Source organism: Microcebus murinus, chromosome 21 (genome assembly GCF_040939455.1).
Source record: "Microcebus murinus isolate Inina chromosome 21, M.murinus_Inina_mat1.0, whole genome shotgun sequence".
Taxonomy (NCBI): Eukaryota; Metazoa; Chordata; class Mammalia; order Primates; family Cheirogaleidae; genus Microcebus; species Microcebus murinus.
In genome coordinates, this window is record NC_134124.1 from 10,317,464 (window position 1) to 10,340,685 (window position 23,222).

Sequence of the window (23,222 nt, forward strand, 5' to 3'; positions counted from 1 at the left end):
CCATCACCTTGACCATTTATCATTTCTTTATGTTGGGAACATTTCATATTTTCTCTTCTAGCTATTTTGAAATATTCAATATATTACTGTTATTAATAACTACAGTCACCCTACTGTTTTATCAAACACTAGAACTTTTTTATGTTTGTTTGTTTCAGAATCTTACAGGGGTACAAACGTTTTGGTTACATGAATTCCTTTTGTACAGTTTGAGTCAAAGTTAAAAGTGTGCCCGTCGCCCAGATAGTGTGCATTGTACCCATTAGGTGTGAATTGACCCATCCCGTCACTTGCCACCTGCTTCATTTCTGTAGAGTTTTACTTCCATATATGCACATGAGTCTTGATCAGTTAATTCCAATTTAATAGTGAGTACATGTGGTGTTTGTTTTTCCATTCTTGTGATACTTCACTTAGAAGAATGGTTTCCGGTTCCATCCAGGATGTTACAAAAGGTATAAAATGTAGTATATGTATGCCATGGAGTACTACTCAGCCACAAACACTAGAACTTATTCCTTCTATCCAGTTATATTTTTGTACCCATCGACCGACCTCCATTTATCCCTGGCCCCTTCCCAGCCTCTAGTAACTATCATTCTACTCTTTACCTTCGTGAGATTCACAGTTTTAGCTCCCACATATGAGTGAGAACACGTGATATTTGTCTTTCTGTGCCGGGCTTATTGCGCTTAATATAATGACTTCCAGTTCCATTTATTTATGCTGCTGCAAATGACAGTATTTCATTCTATTTTTTTCATGGCTGAATAGTATTTCATTGCATATATCTACCACATTTTCTTTATCTATTTGTTCATTGGCTGTTGTGAATAGTGCTGCAATAAACAGGGTTGCAGGTAGCCCTTTGATATTCTTATTTCCTTTCTTTTGGATATACACCCTGCAGTGGGATTGCTGGATCATAAGGTGGTTCTATTTTTAGTTTTCTGAGAATCCTCCATACTGTTTTCCACAGTGGATGCACTAATTTACATTTCCTCCAACACTGTATAAGAGTCCCCTTTTCTCCACATCTTTTCCAGTATTTGTTATTTTTTTACTGTTTTATATTAGCCATTCTAACAGGGTTAAGACGATACCTCGTTGTGGTTTTGATTTGCATTTCCTAATGTGTTGAGCATTTTTTCAAATGCCTGTTGGCCATTTGTATGTCTTCTTTTGAGACATGTCTATTCAGAGTCTCTGCCCAAGTTTTAATGAGATCATATATATATGTGTTTTTTTTTGCTGTTGTTTGAATTCCTTATATCCATTTGCCTTTTTTAACCTACAGTTCTATTTGAGGGCTTTTTTTTTTGTTTGTTTTTATCTTTTGAAAAGACTATATATCTTTTGTATTTTGGATTTGCAAATCCATATGTATTTTAGGAGTACAACGTGAGTACTTAGTGCATATGTTTCAACGTATGTAGTGAAATGGTTACTGTAGTTATTATTCTTTCTGTATCATGCTGTTTGATATGTTTTTAAAAATCATCTCCAGATTTTTTTTTTTTTTCTGGCCTGCTTGCTGAATGCTCTCCTGGGGTAGTGACTTCATTTTTCTCTTAAATTTCATCTTGTTTGTAGGCAGACAGCCAAGTGGATCTGGTCCGGCAGCATTTCTATGAAGTGTCCCTGGAATATGTCTTCAAGGTGCAGGAGGTCCAAGAGAGAAAGATGTTTGAGTTTGTGGAGCCTGTAAGTAGATGTTCCGGGTTTAACAGTGTGCCCACGCTTTCATCCCTGCTTCTCATTCCAGCTGTAATACCTAGCAGATTACGGAATGCTCTAAGTCATTGACGAGCAGGTTGACCTGCCCTAATGCTGTGCCTCCTGCTTTGTCAGTCTGGCTACCCTGGTTTCTTCCTCAGCAGCCACTGTGCAGCTTGCAGACAGAGACAGAGCCTTGAGCAGTAGCCCCTTCTTCTAGCTACCCAGTGTCGTGCTGTATGATTCCCCGGGTGGATGGAGTGGAAGTGGGGGTCCAGAGGAGAAGAGTTTTTGTCTTGCCAGGACTTGGTGATTACACCTTAACTTTTCTCCTCTCTCCCACCCTCCTTCCCGCCTCTCTAAAACAATCCAGATGGAGTAGTAACCCAGGCAGAACATACATAGTACTTTGCTCCTTTTGCCCCCCAGGTCCAAAGCCCCTCCTTATCCCATCCAGGTATGAAAAGATGCTATAAAAAGTGATTTCTCACTGTGGGTATGTTACAATCAGAGCAGCATTGAGATTCTGCTGAGTAGACCAGGGTGGAATTTGGACTTGGGCAGAGTGTCCCCAGTGGGCCTGAAGGATTGCAGTGCGGGAAAGGAAAGGTCTGACTTTAGTTAAGGCTGCATCAGCGTGACTGGTTTCATTCAGGTGTGGTGCCTCTCCATCCACTCTGCCATGTGTGGCGCTCTTTGGAGAATCCACAGCAGGAACACTTCATAGAAACACCAAAATAGCACATGGGCCTCAATTAAAAATTTGCACTACCAGGGATTTTGCAGCCAAAATGGGCCCCTAATTTAGACTCAAGCCTGGACTCTTGTAAGATTCTTATCTACTTAGATTTAAGAAATGGTATTTTCTTAAGCAAATAAAAATAAAAGTATAAGGAACTGAAGGAAAATGACTATTCTTTTTAGTAAAGACTATTCAGTGACTCATTTCTAGTTTGTAAGCTTGTGGGATGGTACTCAGGCATGTAGACTTGCTAGAAGTTTCTCATCAGGATTCTAGTTGGCTTTGGAATCTGATGTCTACATCTTTTACTATTGCCGAACTATATTTTTGGTATTCCACTCCTAGCTACCTCATTTAGCAAATTTCTTAAAGTCCTTAATTACTTGAGCCTGCTCTTTTTATTAAATAAAAAAGAGATCTACAAGGATTTAGTATTGCATTTCGTGGCATTGTATTGTATAATAATATGATAGTATCTTAGGATGTTTTTACTTTAAGAGGCAGTGGAATCATAGTTAAGGGTTCTAGAGCCCGACTGCTTGAATTTAAATCCCCGCTTAGTCATTTACTAGCCGTGTGTTCTTAGGCAAGTTATTCCTCTGAGCTTTACTTTCCCCATCTGCAAAATGAGGATAATACTATCACCCACTTTATAAAGATGCTGTGAGGGTTGACTGAGTTTATCCATGTAAGGTACTTAGAACAGAATCTGATTAGAACCCAACGAAAAGTTAGCAGTTATCCTCACTTACAGGCAAATAAGACAAGTGCCAATATTAACAGGGCCTACCTGTTTTAATATAAATAGTTTTGGTGGATCTAAAAACGTTTATATACTGAATACCATAGAAAAGTCCATGGCCTGGCACTGTGGCTGATGCCTGTAATCCTAGCACTCTGGGAGGCTGAGGCGGGTGGCTTGCTCAAGGTCAGGAGTTCGAGACCAGCCTGAGCAAGAGCGAGACCCCTGTCTCTACTATAAATAGAAAGAAATTAATTGGCTAACTAAAATATATATATATATATATATATATATATAATTATTGGGGGATGGTGGTACATGCCTGTAGTAGTCTCAGCTACTTGGGAGGCTGAGGCAGGAGGATCGCTTGAGCCCAGGAGTTTGAGGTTGCTGTGAGCTAGGCTGACACCATGGTACTCTAGCCCAGGCAACAGAAGTGAGACTCTGTCTCAAAAAAAATAGAAAAGTCCAAAAACCCAGCTGCAGTGTCTGAGAGCTCACAGCATCACGGTGGGAAGCAAGATGTCTATAGTGGAGAGCCAGCCAAAGTAACAGGCAGTTCAGTGGCAGAGTGACAGGTTGGACAGGATGGATGATATAGAAGTGCCAGAGGGATTTAAAGAGTGTAGTCATTGCAGTGTGCAGCTGTTTTTCAGCTCATACAGTGAGGCAGCTGGAGAGCGAATGCACACAGATTTCCAGTCTTATGTTAGGATAGAGAGAAAGTTTTGCCCAGAGTTAAACTAAATGAGTTGATTGAGAGGCTGGATGTGGGATTCAGATGTTCAGCCTTCACTTTGCTACAGAAGTTCTCACTCTGAACACACCAGCCTCTAAGTGTGTCAGTGGCTGCAGGAGCTGGGGCTTGGGAGGAGATATTCACACCAAGAAAATATTGCCAAAGGAGACCCGTGATTCAAAAAGCATATTACCAATGCAAATTCTCAGGCTCCACCGTAGACCTGAAATTTAAGGGTGGGGCCCAGGAGCTGTATTTTAGGAAGACCTCCAGGTGATTTAGCTGCACGTTACAGTTTGAGCCACTGGCCTACACTCTACAAAGGAAGAATACGAAATAGCAATTGATGATATTCGCTGAAACCGTGTCGTGGGCTGTGCTAAATGCTTTGTGTGCATTAGGTCATTCAGTCCTTATAACATCTCTGTGGGTAGGTACTGTCTTTATCTCTAGTTTCAGATAAAGAAATGGAGACACATGTTTGTGTGCATTTACTTATCCAGGGGCCTATCTAGTAAATAGCAGAGCTGGAAGAGTCTGGAACTTGATCTCTGTGAAACAGCATTTGATTGCTTACAGGTGGGAAGGAAACCATCAAGAAATCTATTGAACTAAATTGCTGGGGTACCTAGGTATGGGTATTCCTGTTTTGAGTTGTTTGCAGTCTGGAGAATCTTCTAGCCATTCAGGGAACCTCCGTGCACATTGGCCATATTCATTTGTTTCTTAGAAAGTAACTTCAAGTTCCAGAATATTATTGACCTTCAGAAAAATAAACAAAGTTTTGGTGTTCCAAGGAAGAAAAATCCAATTTCTGGGATCTAAACCATGTATGTATATTTTTGTGCCGGAAGCCTTTATTTTCTTGCTGCGGTACCAAATGTTCTTGAGATTTGGATTGCAGATAATGACATACTGACTTCATGAAGGTGAGGCCACGTTCCCTCTGTTCCCTGAGGTTCCGTAATTGAAGGTTAGCTGGTACTGCCGAGAACTCGCTCTCCAGGGTCATCAGGCACTGCATCCTCTGAGTCTAGCCTCCTGCATGCTTCCTGGTGCCGTGTCTGTCCCATGTTTTCCTTTGGTCTTTGCATCCTGTCCTGGGCTTCCCCCTCCTCCAGCTTGCCCTGGACCGTGACACATGCACATCAGCCTGACAATATATGTCTCTCTTGCCTGATAATATATATCTCTCCTGACAGCGCTGCTGTGCCAAGCCCGTCACATGGACGCTCTGAATCAACCTTCACTCCAGCCCCGTGTAGTAACAGGTGCTGCTGTGACCTTCCTGTTAAAGATGAGTTAGAGGGAGTTACGTGCCTTCCCCAGGTTGGCTTTTCGTCGCCCTGCTGGTTGACTTTCTCTTTGTTGCCCGAGTGAATGATTCTTGGTAGCTGTATTAGTTTTTTAGGGCTGCGGTGACAAAGCACCACGAACTGGGCATCTCAGAACAACAAAAACTTAATGCTTTGCAATTTTAAAGGCGAGAAGTCTGAAACCGAGTTTTTTGCAGGGATCTCTGAAACCTAAAGGGAAAGGACCCTGCCTTTTCTGGCAACAGTTGCCATTCTTTGGCTTATAGATGCATCACTCCCGTCCTCCATCCTCATGTGGCTGTGCATGTCTGTCTCTGTGTCCGGATTTTCCCTTTTTCTAAAGACATCAGTCATGGTATCCTTATAAAAGGACTAGGGCTCACCCAGTGTCCTCATTTAACTTGATTTCCCATGTAGAGACCCCATTTCCAAATTTAGTCCCATTCTGAGCTCCTGGGAGTTAGGACTTCTACATGTCTTTTTTAGGGGGACACAATTCAATCCCTAAAAGCAGTTCTGTTCTACGAATGGTGACCATCTGGATTCCTCAGATAGTTCAGAATGATGCAGCCAGTGACACTTTTGCTTTATAAAATTAAAAACAAATAGGAAGTAGGAATAGGTTTTGCTGATGGGGAAGAAGGTAGAGGGAGGCAAGGAAGGTCTTTCCTTTATCAGACTGTGATTTTGTGGTGGCTCAGTGGACGGCTGCCCCCTCCTGTGTGATAACCAGGAGGGACCACAGCAAGCTCTCCCTGCGTGAGTGTGAGTGGGAGTGTTTCTTTGAAGCAGACAGATCCTCCCATCTCTGGGGTCTCTGGCCCCCGAGGGGTGGGTGTTCACTTCCCACTTCGTAACAGGTCCAAAGGTTCATGTGTAGGGTGGGAGGGCATAGAAAGGGGGCAGATGAGAGAAGGAAGGGGGAAGAAGTGGGCCAAAGTAACAGCGTCTAAGGAGTCATTTCCCGTAGGAAAACGGGCAATCAAGGCATGACACCAAAGGAAGTGAAAGCCAAAATAAATGTTATTAACTCTGCCTTTGGAGCACTCGCCTGCATGCCCGGGTGGCACTTTGGTGAGCTGTTGGGGAATATTTAATGACCCTGAGTGAGAGAGGCGCCACTGAATACATCAGAGCTAATGGGGGGAATGACCTTAGAATTAGCTGCTTGCCGTCTGCATGACTCTGAAGTGGGGGTGGCCGAGTGCCGTGGAAAAGTGCAGGGGCCCCGTGTTTGGGGACAGCAGGGAGGAGGGCAGGGACGAGAAGAGGGAAAGCACAGTTTTCACTGTGAATCCCGGGACCAGGTTTGGCACCGGAGCCCCTTCTCCTCTATCACTGGAGCCATCTAGAAGCAAAAGGATGGGCTTTCCTCTCGGGGGGAAAAAAAGTATTTTATATAGACTAAGTCCAAAGGCTTTGGCCATCTCCGAGGAAGAGAGTCCGTGACCAGTCTCTGTGACCGTATGTGACTTACCACTCATCCACTGATGTACGTTGGGATCTGTACATGGTGCCGCTGGAGGGCTTTACTGCCAGAGGACTCAGCAGTGCCCGCTCTCCCACCTCCCGTGGGAATCTAAGGGGGTAGATGGGCTGGGGACAATGGCAGTGGGAAGTCCAAGCGCCATACTGCCATCATCTGGGTTTTGTCTGACTTCCCAGTGCAGAGCTCCTTGGCCAGGCTTGGCTGGGCTGGGCACATGGCATGGCCCGAAGTCTGGGTCCTGCTCTCAGCCCAGACGGAGCAGCACACCACACCTCTGTGCGGCAGGCCGGGCAGGAGCGCGGGGGTGGTGGGTGGGATGAGATTCGTTTACCGTCGTGGTTAGGGCCACCTCTCGGAAAAGGAGAGTTAGGTGTGCGCAGGGGGGATGGGATTACGTTTAATGAGTGCAGGTAAGTTCACGTAGGGACCGAGAAACCGAATACAGCAACATGGAGCCACGCCAGGGTGTCTCAGTGCAGCACGTGGTGGGGCCAGGCCGGGGAAGTCAGAGTGTACCACTGAGAAAACGAGAGTGGGCCTTGAGGAGTTGAAGTCGGGACAGAGATGGTCCTTGGACGTGGCAGAGCTGGGCTGGGCGTGGAGGTGCTGCGCCAGCCCTTCCGAGCCTCGTTCGGACTTTCGTCATCGTCCTCTCCTCTAGGTGGAAGTTGGAAATTGATGGGAGATGTGTAGGCCCTGGGAAGGGGCTGGCGCAGCATGACAACAGTGAGGGTTGGACGGAACCTCTGAGAGGGAAGACCACAGGAGCTTGTTTATTTAGCTTGGAGAAACGAAGGGTGGCAGGGGCTCAGGGTGGGGACACTGATAGTTTTTAAGTCTATGAGGGTATAGGGTGAGGATGGTGGTGAGCAGATGTTTTCCCTGTTCACTAAAGTCGAGACTAAACAATAAATGGGCTCACCTTTTAGCCCAAGGGGACTTAATTAAAGGAGAATGTGGGGAAACCATCATGTGTGAAAATGTGTGAACATGGCAATGTTTTAATAAAGGACTCTGTAGTGTTTACTTTTGGACAGTTTAGGGAAAGCACAGAAGCGTGCTGTAGCTGAAGTCTAACCTGGGTGATTTTCTTTGATTTGACTTCGCCTGTTAAACTGCAGACTCAGGACACCTCGCTTCCTTCTCTCCCTCTTCTGCATGTGACCTGACACACGGCACATGCTCTAGAAGGAGCCCGAGTTGGAGTCCTGGTCTTTAGTTTTTGAAGAAATGGTGTTCTCAGGAGATGGTGGGGCTCACGGGGTAAGAGCGTGGGTTTTGGTGGCCGCCGAGGAGACCCGGTTTCAAATCCTGGCTGCCACTTTGTGTTTGGGGGCCAGCTTCTTAACCTTCCTGCACCTGCTTCGTCCCTAGTGGAATGAGGGTAGTGGTAGTATTGAGGTCGTAGGGTGCTGCGAGTACTCGGCGAGACGGGGCGTGGAAGGGCACACAGCGCGTGGCACACGAGTGGCGCTCTGTATAAATGTTAGCCGTCAGGATTTGATGTTTATTCCCGACGCCCAAAGCAGCGCTGGGAACTCAGGTACACGGCCTCATGTTCCTCCTCGCAGCCTGTTTATGTGACGCCTGCCTTTCCCCCTGCGTTACAGCTGCTGGCCTTCCTGCAAGGACTCTTCACTTTCTATCACCACGGTTATGAACTGGCCAAGGATTTCGGCGACTTCAAGACACAGCTGACCATCAGCATACAGAACGTGAGTGGGCGAAGGGGTGTCCTTCCTCTCTCTGGTCAAGGAAAGGGAGAGGGCGAAACAGGGGCCTGGTTGCCGTAGAAACCACCTATGTGGCTTGGAATGTAGGTGAGGAGGGGGGGTCCTGCTAGGGTTCAGAGGGCAGCCGGGGGGAAGGGGCAGGCATTCCTAGAGTACTTGGTGGCCCCAGGTTAGGCCGTCACCCTCTTCCCCATTATTCTGCTGTGCTATTTATGTTTTCGGAAGTGCTGCTGCTGCTTAGGTTTCAAATCTGCAGCGCCAGAGGCAGGATTTCCGTTGGCGGTAGAAAGCCCAGCCCAGCCTCCCTTCTGTGCATCTAGCTGCCCAGCCACAGGCCTTGGGGCGTGTGCTCAGGGGATGAGGGTGGGAGACACAGGCTGGCCCCTGGCTCAGAGGATGTGCTCTCGTCCAGCTCTTGGGAAGGCGGACAGGAAATCCAAGTCAGTGCGGTTCACTCCCAGTCTTCATTCCCAGGTTTTAAACACAGAACCTTCTGGTGCACGGAATCCTGCTCTTAGGGCTCTGTGGTTAGCAGTTCCTGGGGCTCAAGCCCTCTTCTTTGCTGTGAGATGGGACCACGTTAGTCTTCTTTGTCCCCAGGCGATCTTGCGTGGGAAATAAAACCTAGCGTGTCTGCTGCGTGGCTTTTAGAAGCCTGGAGCTTGCATGGTTCTCTGTGTCATCTCAAAGGGCAGAATCCTGGAGAAGGTTTCACTGAGCGTGGTTCCCCTTAGGCCGAATTCTTCAGAAAACAGACTCGGAATTGGAGGTTGACATGCAGCAGGTGTACTCGGGGCTGATGCGGGCAGAAACACCGCTGACAGCGTGAGGGCAGCTGGAGGGCGGGAGGGAGAAGCTGAGCTGTGACGCAGATGCAGCAGGGGGCGCTCTGGAGCTGGCCTCATGGTTCAGAGGGGTCCTGTATATAAGCAAAGGGGCCAGGCTTTGACCCCTTCCCCCTTTGCTCCTAGCCTTGGCTACTCATTGGGTGCAGGCTGCCCTCGGAAAGGAGTACCCTCGAGTGAGGCGGCTCCCTTTTAAGGAGGGACATCTGCAGGCCACCAGTGAGCAGTGTTCCTGCAGCTGGAGAAATGAGTACCTTAGTCCTGAAGGCGTACAAACCTCCGCACTGTCTGAATCAGAATGCTTATTTAAAATGCACATTTTTGGGGTCCAGGGATACTTAAATTGGACATATGCATTTTCTCCAAGATTCCCTAGGTGATTTTGATGGTGACTCGAGTTTGAGAGTCATTCTAGTAGAGGACTTTAGGATCCAAGTTGTTGTCTTGTATATGAAGGACCCAATTCCTAGAGGAATGTCCCTTCCTGGGTTTTAGATATATAAGGATATTTTTTTTTTTTTTTTTTTTTTAAGACAGAGTCTCACTTTGTTACCCCAGGCTAGAGTGCTGTGGTGTCCAACCTCAAACTCCTGGGCTCAAGCAATCCTCCTGCCTTAGCCTCCCGAGTAGCTGGGACTACAGGCATGTGCCACCATGCCCAGCTAATTTTTTCTATATATTTTTAGTTGGCCAATTAATTTGTTTTTATTTTTAGTAGAGACAGGGTCTTGCTCAGACTGGTTTCGAACTCCTGACCTTGAGCGATCCGCCCGCCCCGGCCTCCCAGAGTGCTGGGATTACAGGCGTGAGCCACCGCGCCCAATTTGTAAGGATTCTATTAGGTTGATCTTCTGAATTATTAGACAGAGATTTCATTTCTTTTATTTGAATAAAGTTCCTTTCATCCTAGACGAGAAATCGCTTTGAAGGCACCAGGTCAGAGGTGGAATCACTGATGAAAAAGATGAAGGAGAATCCCCTGGAGCACAAGACCATCAGCCCCTACACCATGGAAGGATACCTCTACGTGCAGGAGAAACGTAAGTGCTCTCACGGGCAGCAGCTGGGGATGTGCTCAGGCCTTTTGCCCAGAAGGTGGAGTGTGTATCCACTAGTGCCTGGGGGTTGTACGTGCATGTTTGAGTGAATGAGAGTAATTTTCACAGTTCAGTTTCTCCAAAGGGAAAGATGATGTCCACAGTGTCTTGTCTACCATTATGTCCTTTATGACTGGGAATTCCCTTGCGATCCTGAAATGCCTTGAGGCTCTGTGGTGGCTCTTCTCTCCCTGGCGTTACTCTATTCCTGAGGATGCCATGCCCCTAGCACAGCTTTATAGACCATACCCTGAGCATAGACACCTTGGAAAGGTCTTGCATGCTAGACCTTACTGTCTATCAACAGTCCTATCCTTTGGTAGACTTAACATTTGGTGATTCCAAACAATCATGACCTAGGCCCTTTCCCTCTTCTCAATTTCTTTCACTCCAATGCTTGAATTTTATGAAACTTGGAGAGTCGGGAAGAAGACCTATTGCCCTGCAGAAGATGTCAAAGAAAGAAATGGCAGGTGACATTTTTAGTGGTGATGGTGTGATCTCTATAAGCATCTAACACTGAGTATTGATTGAGGTCCTTGTGGACTAATGATGCCCTCTTCTTCTAACAGTACATTTTTATTCAAAATAAAACAATTGGCGAGCACTGAGTAAAGTCAGAGACTTCATCAGAACTTGACTGTGTGGCGTCTCACACTTTCCTGAGGGATAAATTTGAGGGACATACTCCTTAGATGACATTTGGGTGTTGAAAGTCACTTCCATCCTGTATCTCTGGTGTCCCTGAGGTTTCCTTGTCTGCTGTTCAGATCTCCTTGAGTTCTACTGAAGCAGAAATCCGGGGTTTGAAAGTAGGTCAGAACCCCTCGCTGTCTGTGCGCGGCCACGGAGCAGCTGTGTGGGAAGCGTGAGGTCTTCGCGCCAGATGGGGACGGTGACAGGCCCTTGGAGGAGCCTTTCTGCGTTCTTTCCTCAGTCATCTTACTCCTGTCAGGGAAGAGAACGGAAACTTCAAGTGGAGATTGATGTTGGGAATGTGAATTAATTTCCCCAGGGAACCTCGGCTTCCCTTATATTTTGAGATCCACTGGATGTAGCGTTAGTGGGAAACAGTCTTCTTTGGTCCCTGGGGGGAGAGCCCTGGGTTTGTTCCATTTCCAGCCTGTGGAATCAGATTTCTGTCTGTTCCAGTCCAGCTGGTGCAGAGAATATATCGCCCCTAAGATGGTTTAAGGGTGGATGAGCATTGCGAGTTGGGACTTGTGTGTTTCTCCAGTGAATGACGTGCAGCATGGGGTGGACATACATGGTTGTTTCATAGGAAACATTACCTTGCAGGTCACTTTGGGACTTCTTGGGTGAAGCACTACTGCACCTATCAGCGGGATTCCAAACAAATCACTATGGTGCCATTTGACCAAAAGTCAGGAGGAAAGGGGGTGAGTTCATTTTTTAAGTTTCGTGCTTGATTTACTTGGCTAACATGTACTGATGATAATGCCTTATATAAAGTAACACCTCCAGTGTTTCGCTATAATTTTCTTAATTACAAGCAATGGTTCCAGGAAACATAGTTACCCTGAAGAATAACTAAAACAAGATGATTATTCTTAGCTCTATTAGGAACTGCAATCAAGAAAGACCCTTGTATTTCACATATATATGATATCAAGTATGTCAACTGTTTTTATTAAATAAATGCTAAAAGTTCTTGGACGACCTCATCCTGAGAAACCGATTCACGTCACTCTCACTAGATAACCTGGAGAGCTGCCAGTCGGCAGTTTAGATGTTACAGTGCCCTATTGCTGTGTAACAAGTCACCCCAAAACTTAGCGACATTCAAAACAGCAACATTCATTTTAGTATTTCCCATCGTTTCTGTGGGAGAGGAATTCAGGGAGCATTTGGATGGGTGGTTCAGGCTTGGGGTTCGTTTCTCCTGAGGTTCCAGCTGGATGTGGCTGGAGCTGGAACCATGAAGGTCTGAAACAGCTCAAGCCTGGCCTGGTATAGCCCTCTCCTTCTCTCCTGGTCTCCTCTCTCCTCCTCTCCCCTCTTCTCTCCCTTTTTCTCTGCATAGTCTCAGGCCTGTCCATCCCATCTGTCCACGTGGGCTAGTTTGGGCTTCCTCACAGCATGGTGGCCTCGGGGCAGCTAACGGTTTCAGGAGTGAATGTTCCAGCAACTAAAGCAGACACTGCATGGTATCTTGATGACCTCATCTCAGAAATTACATAAGCTTACTTTTGCCCTACCTGTTGGTTAGAGGTCACAAACGCCCAGCCAGGTTCAGTGGGAGAGGATGTAACCCCGCCTCTTGATGGGAAGGGTATCAGTCTCATTGTAGGAAGAGCACGTGGGCCGTCTTTGGAAGGGGCAGCAGGGCATGTCGGGCTCCCAGCGTCACTGCTGTTGGGCAGCTCCTTGAACACTCGAAGTTCCTCCCTCCATAGAGCTGTTGCTTCTCCCTCCTGCCTGTCAGTCTCCTCTGGGTGCTCCCATAGCAGGCCAGGTGCATTTCCTGCGGAGCGGATCTGTCTTTTCTCCTTGGCTGCTCCTAATACTTCTTTTCTTCCTTTGATATTCTTCATTCTGTTATGATAGTCCTAGTTTGAATTTTTTTTTTCTCCTCCATCTGCTTGGGAATAGTTGGCCTTCTTGGATATGAGGTTTGATCTCTCTTGATAACTCTGGAAAATTCTTGCTAATTATCAGTTTGAATTTGATTCTGCCCCCCTTCTCGCTGTTATCTCCTTCTGGAGATATTTAAGTGTTTTTAATAAAAAAAAATATTTACATTTCTCATCTCTTTAAATCTCTGGACTACATTCTGAATAATTTCTCTGGTCCTATCTTTAGTTTCCGTAATTTTTTAGTTGTGTCTAATGTGTTGTTAGATTAGTCCTCTGTAAGCATCCCAGCCCTGGTCCTCTCTGTGGTGCATTTTGTGCAGCATGTTGAGTTTGCATGTGTGGGTGGTCTAGTGGAGAGGTTAGAGCACTGGCTTTGATACCACGGTGCCCGGCTCGGTGATGTGAGGTGCCGTTGTCATCGCTGTTAGCTACTCGGCCATGCTGCGCCCCACGCTCTCTTCTTCTTCCAATTTCTCTTCCTGGCTTTCTTTTGCTTAAGCCACAATAGCGATGTTTATCAGCATCTCTGTTCCTTCCCTGTAGCAAAGCAATAACAAAGCCCTTTTCATGTTTCTTGGCAGGGGGCGGAGTTGACTTATAAATAATCTCAGGAAAACAGACATGTTAAAATATCATAACAGAGAATTTACAGGGAGAAGGAATATTAAAAACCTGCATTAGTAGGTGTCCCCTAGTTTTTGTGATATGGAAACAGAGGCCTGTTTTCCTTGGATCGAGTCTTAGTCCTTTTCCAACTCTTAGTCCTAGAAGTCGGCTTGCCTGAACTGTTCGCTCACATAGTCTATTTTGGGGCCTTTTATCTTGTGCTTTCCTAAACTTTTTAATGAAGAAATCTTTTGTATTTTCTGTGTTCCTTTTTCATCACACTTGAAAGTGAAGGGTGGAGACCAATTGTGTTGGATGCTTGGGACTCTGCAGACCTTACTGAGATGATAGTAAACACCTCGTTGGGTTGTTAGGAGGTTTGATGGAGCCTGACACATAATGAATGCTATAGTAGGACCTTAACATTATAGTAATTAGTAATTCCTTACATTTATATTGTGTTTCATGCTTTTCTACGTCCTTATGCTGTTTGATCCAATTTTCCTTCTTTTACAAAGGAGGAAATGAAGGTTTAGCGAGAGAAAATGATTTCTAAGGTCATATAACGAATGAGTTGTGCAGCTGGAACTCAAACCCTCATTCTGGGATCTGAATCTCCTGATTCTGAAACCGTGTCTTTCCATGACATAACTGCTTCCTGGGTTGTATAGTGGAGGAAGCATGAGGACTGCCTGTCTAGAGGTGTTGCCTTCTCGATTTGTGCAGAGGAAGCGTGTGATGTCTTTGCGTATGTGTTTGAACAAAGCTCGTAGGAGCTGGAGGTAGATGGAACATAGATAACTTAGATGCCTATTAACATAGATAATAGGGTGTGTTCTTTTCCTGACATGCTTTTTCTCCACCCTTTCTGCTCCCTCACTGTCCCTTTCATTTGGATTATTTTCCTTGGAAAGTACCCACTGTTCTCCTAGCTTCAGGCCTGGAGTTAGGAGCAGATTTGCTATGTCCTCTCCGGGATTGGACCACCTGTGGGATGGAAGGGTTTTCCTGCATGCTGCCTTCCGAGATGAAGCTCCTCTCTGCAGATCTGCAGCATCCTGGTGGATCCTTTCCCTTCCCTTGCTTGAAACCCTTCTTTATTTTCCCGCTGATCTCAGGATACAGAGCAGGATCCTGCCCTCCCTCCTGCCCTTTCTCATTCTGCTTTCCCTCTCACTCTGGGCATCCAGCCACACCGGCTGCTCTTCTGCCCTCCAGGACTCTGCAGACCCTGACCGCAGGGCCTTCCCACCTGCTCTGCTCCACCCCCTGCTCCTTTCTCCTTGCTGATCGCCCGTGAATCCTTTTAATCCCAGCTCAAGAAAGCTTTTCCTAACCTTGCAAACCTGGTCAGAGCCCCCGAATTTAGGCTTGTGTAGCACAGCCTGGCTCTTTTTCTTTTTCCATAATGTTTGTCATGGTTATAGCTTTTCATTTATTTAAGTGGTGATTATCTATGTCTCCCATGTTTTCAAACCGTCAGTAGTTGAATGGATCACCTTTATAGATTTTTTGTTCTGATTTGGTGTGGTTATCGTTGGAACAGAATTTCATCTTCCTCTTTTTTCTGCTTATATTTGATGATCCTCTTATAGGTCCCCGTTCCCTCCCGTTTCTCTGCGACCCCGCACATAAGCTTTCAACGTGGAAGCTGGTCCGTAGCCATTAAATCCAAAACATATGTAGAAATCGCCAAGGTCAGAGTGCCTTAAGTTTGGGTGTTTACACGCATACGTTGTACAAACTGAAGAAAGAACAGTTCTCAATCTGAGAAATTAATCTTTGCTATTCAGTAAAAGACAATAGTTGTAAGGCTTGTGAATATAAACTGTCTCTTCCTAGGTCTTCTGTGTTTTGTGTACTATTGTGATGTTAATGGGTGGTTAAATTTTACCTTCTGTAGTCACATTTCCTATTATTTCAACAAGGTAGGCAAGCTTGCTCATTTCCCCCCTAATTTAGAATAAAAGGATTGGCAGAGGCAGGAGAAACAGAAACCCTAACAAATTCTTAAGTGACAGAAAGAGAAAAGAAATCAGGGACAGCACATCTTATGTTTCCAGGCAATAAATTAGTGCTCTGAGATGAAATTGTTGCATTCTATTTGTACAGCAGAATACTACTCGGCAATAAAAAGAAGTAAACTCTTGATGTGCACAGCAACATGGATGAATCGTAGAATAATTATGCTGAGGGAAAGAAGCCAGACTAAAAAAGAGCACATATTGCGTGGTTTCCTTATATAAAATTACAGAATATGCAAACTAATCTATAGTGAGAGATAGAAGGCAGATCCCCTGTTACCTGGGGTGGACTAGGGAGACGGATTACCAAGGTACACGAGGAAGCTTTTGGGCGTGGTGGAAATGTTTGTTGGCGATGTTTTCATGGGTGTACACAGATGTCAGAATTCATAAATTGTACATTTGCAACATGTATGTCAGTAACGCTGTCAAAACATTTATTGAGTGCCTGCTGTATTCCAGGAACACTGTTGGGCTCAGGAGACACAGAGTAAACAAAACCAGACACAGTCACTTTCCTCAGGGGGCTTATAGTCGAATGGGGAGAGTGACATTATTTTAATTATCACCTATATCAACCGACAGTTTCAGCCGTGATCAGGGCTGTGAGGGAAGGAGAGGTACATGGTGCTATGCGAATACATCTTGGGGATAGTTGACCTGGTTCAAGAAGGTTTTCTTGAAGAAATGACTGACCCAAGATCACAGAAGCTCAGAGTTCGGAGGAGACCATCTTCTTCAACTCTTATCAGACCTACAAATTAAGCCTGTTTAAAACATATCAATAAGAATTTATCTACCATGGACTGATGCTATTCCATCATGACACACTGGTACTGAAGCTGTTTGGTTCTAAGAATTGAAATGGTTGGCAAAGTTTAGCTGCACGAGGCTCATGCCTGCAAAGTTTAGCTGCACGAGGCTCGTGCCTGCAAAGGTTTATGATCAACCTTCTGCCTCACGTCGTCGTGAACACTCAGATTCGAGAGGTTGAAATGATTGTTCTTGTTTACGTGCCGTGTTTGTCCTGGAGAGGAGCAGAGCAAGTCCACATTCTGGCTTCTTCCTGACAGTCTGTGTGTTCCCACCAGGGAGAAGATGAATCAGTCACCCTCAAATCCTGCACACGGCGGAAAACAGACTCTATTGAGAAGAGGTTTTGCTTTGATGTAGAAGCAGTAGACAGGTGAGTAGCTGTCACGCTTTTCCCAGGATCAAATCTTGCTGACTTTGTCTTTCTTATCTTTTCAGTCACAGCTTTTCTGCTTTTTTCACTTTCTTTCCACTGTTCCCTCCCTTCCTTCTTATTCCCTTCACCATGTCCAGTGTCCTGGATCCAGGCCCTTGCTGATTTACAAGAATCAATGCAGCCTCCCTATCTTTTAGGTTCAGTACTGCATCCCTGGCTCGGCTTCATTTTGCTTTAACGTGAGCACTTCCGTGCTCAAGAATGTATGTTTATATCTCCAGGAGATTGGGTAGATGTTTAAAAGAAACTGACTATGTAGCATGATTGTATCAGCTGTTTGAGAAGTTTTTTTTTTACTTAAGAAAACTTCATATAATGACACACAAGGAATTGGCATGGAAGAAGTTTTACTCAAATAGAAAAAAAAAATCAACTTTTAGTTGCAACATTTTTCCTACCAATGTGTGCAGGTGTCCAGAAAAGACACCAGACCACTTGCAAAATCGCAGTCTTTGGAGAGAGCCGTGTGTTGTGTTCCTCAAGACTTACAGAGTCTCTCATTAAGTTACGCCATTTCATGGTGTTAAGCTAGTTTGACAACATTCCAATTCTTTGAGACACTTTACTTGGCAACAGGTTGACTCTTTCAATGAAACCCACGTGTTAAGCTTATTTGAGCTGCCTGTTCAAGATCAGCGATGCTGGCACCAAGATCCTTAAATCTCAGCATGATACTCATATAATCTCTTTCCGTGTAATCTCTCCCCTTTATTTAAAAAAAAAAAAAAATAAGCCACACCATTTTGTCAGGCCAGTACTGACAAACTTCCCCTTCCCTGGGAAGTTTACCTGTGGTCAACATTCCCTGGCTCTCAGGCATCCTGAGACTGAGTACTGCCTGGAGTGTGCTCGTTGTGTGCTGGCGGGTGTGGACGGCCTTCTTGTGGCAGGTGTCTGCTCTGCACTGTGGCTGCTGGAGCTCCCATGGAGAGAGAGTGCCCTATTAGCCTGAACCAGAAGTTCAGGGAAACTAACTGCATCTCTTAAGCAATTCAGTCATTGCGCCTTTGACTCTCAAGCCAGGCAACCTGGAGTCCAGTTCTGCTTTGCTGCATAGTGGCTGTGTGATGTTGAGCAAGTTACTTAATCTCTCAGGGACTTGATTTCCTCATCTGGAAAATGAAGGTGATAATAGTATCTAGTTCCTGGGATTGTTGTAAGGATTTAAGGAGAATAATGCATGCACAGTGCTTGGCAGAATGGCAGGTAATAAGTGCTCCACAAGTACTAGCTGTTATTATTTGTTGCTAATGAGTTAGTCCTGCATGCTTATCAAACTTGATATTTCATTTCTTTTCTAAACACGGAGAAGTGAATATAATTTGTAAAGGAAAGTAAGTGCCCCAGCCTGTCACCATGTATGGGGCGTGAGAGGGAAGGGTAGGGAGAGGGTAGTATTGGAGGTAGGTTGAGTTGGGTGGCAAAGGGGTTGCACAGAGCCCTCCCCAAGCACAAATTGGTTATTCTTGGTTTTAAACAAATCCTAGATCTGGGTGCTTTTTAGCACTCATAGACATCTCTCTTTGCATGTGATTTAAGGGAATTCATATTATTGGCATGCTGGGAGGAGGTTCAGAGATGTATGTGTGTGGAAGCAGAGCCGGCTGGGATGCCACTCAAACACGTGGTTCCTGGAGGTGACCGTCTGCAGGGCTGTTTGGAAGAGGGCGTGCCTTGCATTGCAGCTCTCTGTCACATTGAAAACAAGCCCGGGGAGACTTTCTGAAGCCAAATGATTTTCATGTTTTCTTCTTCAGATGTTTCCCGAGAGGTGGTGGAGAGTTGCTTTTTGGGTAATTAAAAGTCGCCATGGCGCCTCCATCTCATCCCCACCCTTGCCGGCACTTCTAGTGCCTTCCCTTCTTTATGATGCCCGCTAAAGCCACACACGCCCTGATTATAAGCAGAGCCCAAACGTGTCACCTTCGGCACACCCAGGGAGTTGATTTCTCCTGGGTTTCGGTCCCTGGTTCCCTAACGGGACAGGGAAGGGTTTTGGTCATGGTTCTGTCGAGGCTCTTCTTGATAAGCAGGAGGTGAGTAGGCAGTCCCGGGAGGCATCTTCTTCCAGCTTTCTGTGTAGGTCTCCAAGATTAGGTGGCAGCTGGGCAGTGTTTTTCTTCTCCCCGGTGTCTGTCTGTGTCTTCCTCACATACACGGGGGGTGGGGGGGTGGGGGGGAGAGCTCAGAAGAGAAGGAAAGGGTGTTGCCACCTGCTAGGTGGGCGCAGCATCCTTCGGAACTCTGCCCAGAGCTCTTTTCTCTTGAAGACTCCTACTCTCCTCTCCAGCGTCCTTTAGCAAGAAGGCCATTGCCTTGCTGTCCTGCCTCCCGCCGGTTCCTCGGCTCCACCTTCTGGGCCAGGGAGGCAGACGGTCGAAATGCATGTTTAGCACCTAGGAAATGTGGATGGTTATATTTAACAACGGAAGGGTTCAAAATGCTTTCGGAGCACGTTAACTGTAGAATATATTAACATTTATGTAGTGACTGTTAACGTTTTGTTTGACTAAGACACAAATAGATGTTAAAGTGTGATCTATGCCAGTGGTCACCAACCTTTTCGGCACCGGGGACTGATTTCGTGGAAGACAGTTTTTCCACGGACCGGCATGGGTAGGGGAGGGGAAGGTCCACGGTCCAGTTCCTAACAGGCCTGGGCCCCAGGGGTTGGGGACTGCAGATTTATGTGACTTAGAATATGAGATATTACCAGTTTTTAATGTTTTGAGTGCTTTTGTCCTTTATACTTAGTGCTGATATGTCATGTTATTTTTTTAACAAAAGCTATGGCCTTTAGGAAGTGATATTCCAGGAGGTCAGCATTGTGAGTTGATGACAACAATGTGTGTCACTGTGCGGTGAGAACCGCCTGCACTCAGCGTCCACTGGGGGTGCCTGTTAGAACCACAGACTCCTGGTCTCTGCCCCAGCCCTATGCAGTCTGCTTTTCTGGGGCAGAGACCCTGAAATCCACACTTGCAAGCTTTTCGGTCGTCCTTCGTTCTTGCTAATAATCAGTGCATTACAACACCACACATTTCACGATACAGTTTCATCAGAGGACATAAAAACACTTTCTTATTAGAAACATCACAAGCAACAACAGCAAAGCAAGACAAAAACAAGAATTCAGGCTCTTTTCCTGAGTAGCTTAATCCTTAGCTGTGTGCCGGGGAAGAATATAACTGGCAGAAAAAGCGATTTCTAGTCTCTGAGACGGATGACTTCACCAGGGCAAAAGCAAAAACTGCCACCACAATAAAACTCTACCTTTTTAGGTAAAGGATGTTGAGGTGGAGGAGCGGCGAGGAAAATGCTAGTACCAGAGCATTTTCTGTAAGCTGAACACTTTCATCCATCGTTTCACGCCGTCCTCACTACCACCCAGGGAGCTGGGTGCTCCCTTACCCCCATGCAGTTGCTGAGGAATCTGCGGTTGGAGGCGTGAGATCACTTCCCCAGGGCTAAAGTGGGATTTCGCAGGAATCTGTCCACTCCGGGGCACGTTGCTGCCTCAAAACTCAGGATATTTTAGAAGCGTTTTCCAGTGATGACGAGCTCAGTGCTGTCAATGGTCGCATTTCAGAGATACCCTTGCAGGCCCTGAAATCTGAGAAGTGCCATTATCACTTGATCATTTGCATTTGGCATCATAGACTAATGGTGCTGTAAACTAAAGCTGCAAACTTGCTTCCGTTCTTACCTCTTCTACTGCGTGACCTTCAGAAAGTCCTTGTGTGACTAAATTAAAAGAGGCAGAGCAGATAAGAGCACAGTGCCAGGCATATGGCACTTGGTAGGAGTTCCATGAATGGTATTTTTTTTCCTGGATACCCATTCTTCCACCTTTTATTTATTTACTTTTTTAGAGATGGGTCTTGCTATGTTCCTGGGCTGGCCATGAACTTCTGGGCTCAAGCAATCCTTCCACCTCAGCCTCCCAGGTAGCTGGGGCTATAGGCACATGCCACCGTGCCTGGCTCCACCTTTACTTTTTAAAGTAACACTTTTTTTTTTTTTTTTTTAATCCAAGGAGACTAGCATGAGTAGGAGAAATCAATAGTGGCATTCATTAGTCGGTTGTTTTCATTGTATCCCAGTGCATTGCTGTCAATTTGTTAATCCTCACATCATGGTGAAAAGGGTTGATCCCTGATGCTTAGGTCCTACAGAAAGAACTTCTGTAATTCTTTGACCCATGAATGAGCTGGAAATCAAATTAAGTGTTATCCAAATCCAGGGCTTTGGAATTTAGATCTGTGGTTTTTGAACTTTGTATGTCAGAGATCCTTTTTAATGCTGAATACTTTTCCAGAAATGTACTTTCAATTCTTGTGTCTAAGTTCTTTTTGACATCTCAAAAGTAGGCCTTTACTCTCCTCTGGGTGTCCTGCACCCTTCCGTACCAGTTTCCATGTAATTTCAGAGGCCATGGCTCATCCAGTCCTTTTAGTGCCTGCCTTTAACCCATATGTTCAGAACTAGTTTTGAGGGAAGTTCAGACCTGAAATATTGAAGGCCCCAGGACTATTCTGAGCAAATGTTTCACAGGCCAAAGTTAAGCTCTTTGCATCTTAGGCTTTCCTTCAAAAGGATTGTATTGTTTCCAACATTTAAAAGTTAAATTAGTAGAAACTTTCTTGTCAATCTCAAACTGAAAGCTTGCTTGGATCAAGATATCCTGCCAGTTAAATCATTATAACATGATGGTTCTTTGAATTTCTCTTCTGATTTCTTTTGAAATTCAGTTACTCTAACATTAAGAAAATGGTATGGCTTTAAATAAGTGTCTGTGACTTGTAGCAGTTGGGAAGGTGTTGCCACAACATGCTCCAAAGGAGAATGCCTTTTATTTTCTCAGAAGGTATTTGTCATGGGTTACATCGTGTCTCTACCTATTTCATACGTCGAAGTCCTAATCCCCAGTATCTGGAAATATGACCTTATTTGGAGATAGGGTCCTTCTAGGGATAGTCGAGTTAAAATGAGATCATTAGGGTGGGCCCTGATCAAATATAACTGGTGTCCTTATAAGAAAGGAGAATTTAGACACAGAGCCAGACACAGACACGGGGAGAACGCCATGTGAACATGAAGGCAGAGGTCGGGCTGATGCATCTACCAGCCAAGGATTGCCGGAGATCCCCAGAGAACCGCCAGGAGCTTGGATAGCGGAAAGGAACAGACACTTCCCAGACTCAGAACGAACCAACCTTGCCAACCCCTTTGATCTCCAACTTCCGGCTTCTAGTCCAGACCTACGAGACAATACATATTCTGTAGTGTGAGCCCTGTGGTTTGTGGCACTTGGTTACCACAGCCCCAGGAAACGGACACAGTGTTGGCCAGGGAGGGCCTCTCTCCATGAGGCTGCACCTGTACCCTGACAGCTTTTGAATGGCTGGCTCGACACCTACCCATTGACAAGGAGCCCCATGTCCCAGAGTAGCCCGTTTACACAAATTACCATCCTTATTCTGCTACTTTTTTCTTTCTTTTAAATGACTGTAGCCTAAACTGTCATTAGTTTTTTACAAAATCATCCTTCTTTTTAATACCTTAATAAGGAAGCATTCTTGGGTGCTTTTGTATTGCCGTAGCACTGAGCATTTGAAGGTTTATGTTTTATATTGGTTAATTGAATAAAGACCAGATTTATCATCTTTTAAAAATGGTATTGACTCTTAGAGTGTAGTGTAAAATTTCTGGGTAAAAAAAATGGGACATCATCTGAAAGCACCCTTTCGGGGTAATGGTATGTGAATCGGACACACTCACTAATCTTTGTGCAGTCACTTAGAATAATTAACTCCACTATGCAGTATCTTGTGGAAATGAATGAGCATGTATAGGGAAAACATTTGCTGAAGCTAAAGAATCATGGTGGTCGTCTTTTGCCAGCATCCTTGGATTTGTTTATTTTTAAGAAATTTCTCCCAGATGTAAATGACATGGATATTTTCTCTCCAATGTTTTCCAGGAGGGGCCCCCAAACTATATGGAAAATAATAGAAACAAAAGACTTCTCTTGATTCACTGAATCAGTGTAGTCTCTTAGGGAACTGTGTTTACATTTGGGGAAAGGAAACAATTAGAACGCTTTATTTTTTTCTGGGGTTAGCTGACTCCAACGGAAGTCCATGCATTTGAAAATGTTGTGTGTGTTAAATGTTCGTTTCCCAGCGCTGGCACTCGCTGGAGGTGGCAGCAAGGACAGTGTATTAGAGGTAGAGATGGCAAGGGTCCTTGGTGCTGGGAATGTAATAGGGCCAAGACAAAAATAGTCCTTGTCTCCCTGGAGCTTACCTTTGAGTATGGAATACA

General features: G+C 45.4%; 1 protein-coding gene across 3 annotated transcripts in view; it reads left to right on the forward strand.

The window, feature by feature from the left end:
- ARHGAP26 (Rho GTPase activating protein 26) overlaps window positions 1-23,222 on the forward strand; it is a 427,310-nt gene that overhangs the window by 121,102 nt on the left and 282,986 nt on the right. For all 3 annotated transcript variants that reach the window (XM_075996167.1, XM_012748774.3, XM_012748778.3), the window contains exons 6-10: window positions 1,594-1,704; window positions 8,355-8,459; window positions 10,233-10,362; window positions 11,719-11,819; window positions 16,738-16,832. In XM_075996167.1, coding sequence (XP_075852282.1) covers window positions 1,594-1,704; window positions 8,355-8,459; window positions 10,233-10,362; window positions 11,719-11,819; window positions 16,738-16,832 — 542 coding nt within the window. The remainder of the gene's footprint in view (window positions 1-1,593; window positions 1,705-8,354; window positions 8,460-10,232; window positions 10,363-11,718; window positions 11,820-16,737; window positions 16,833-23,222) is intronic.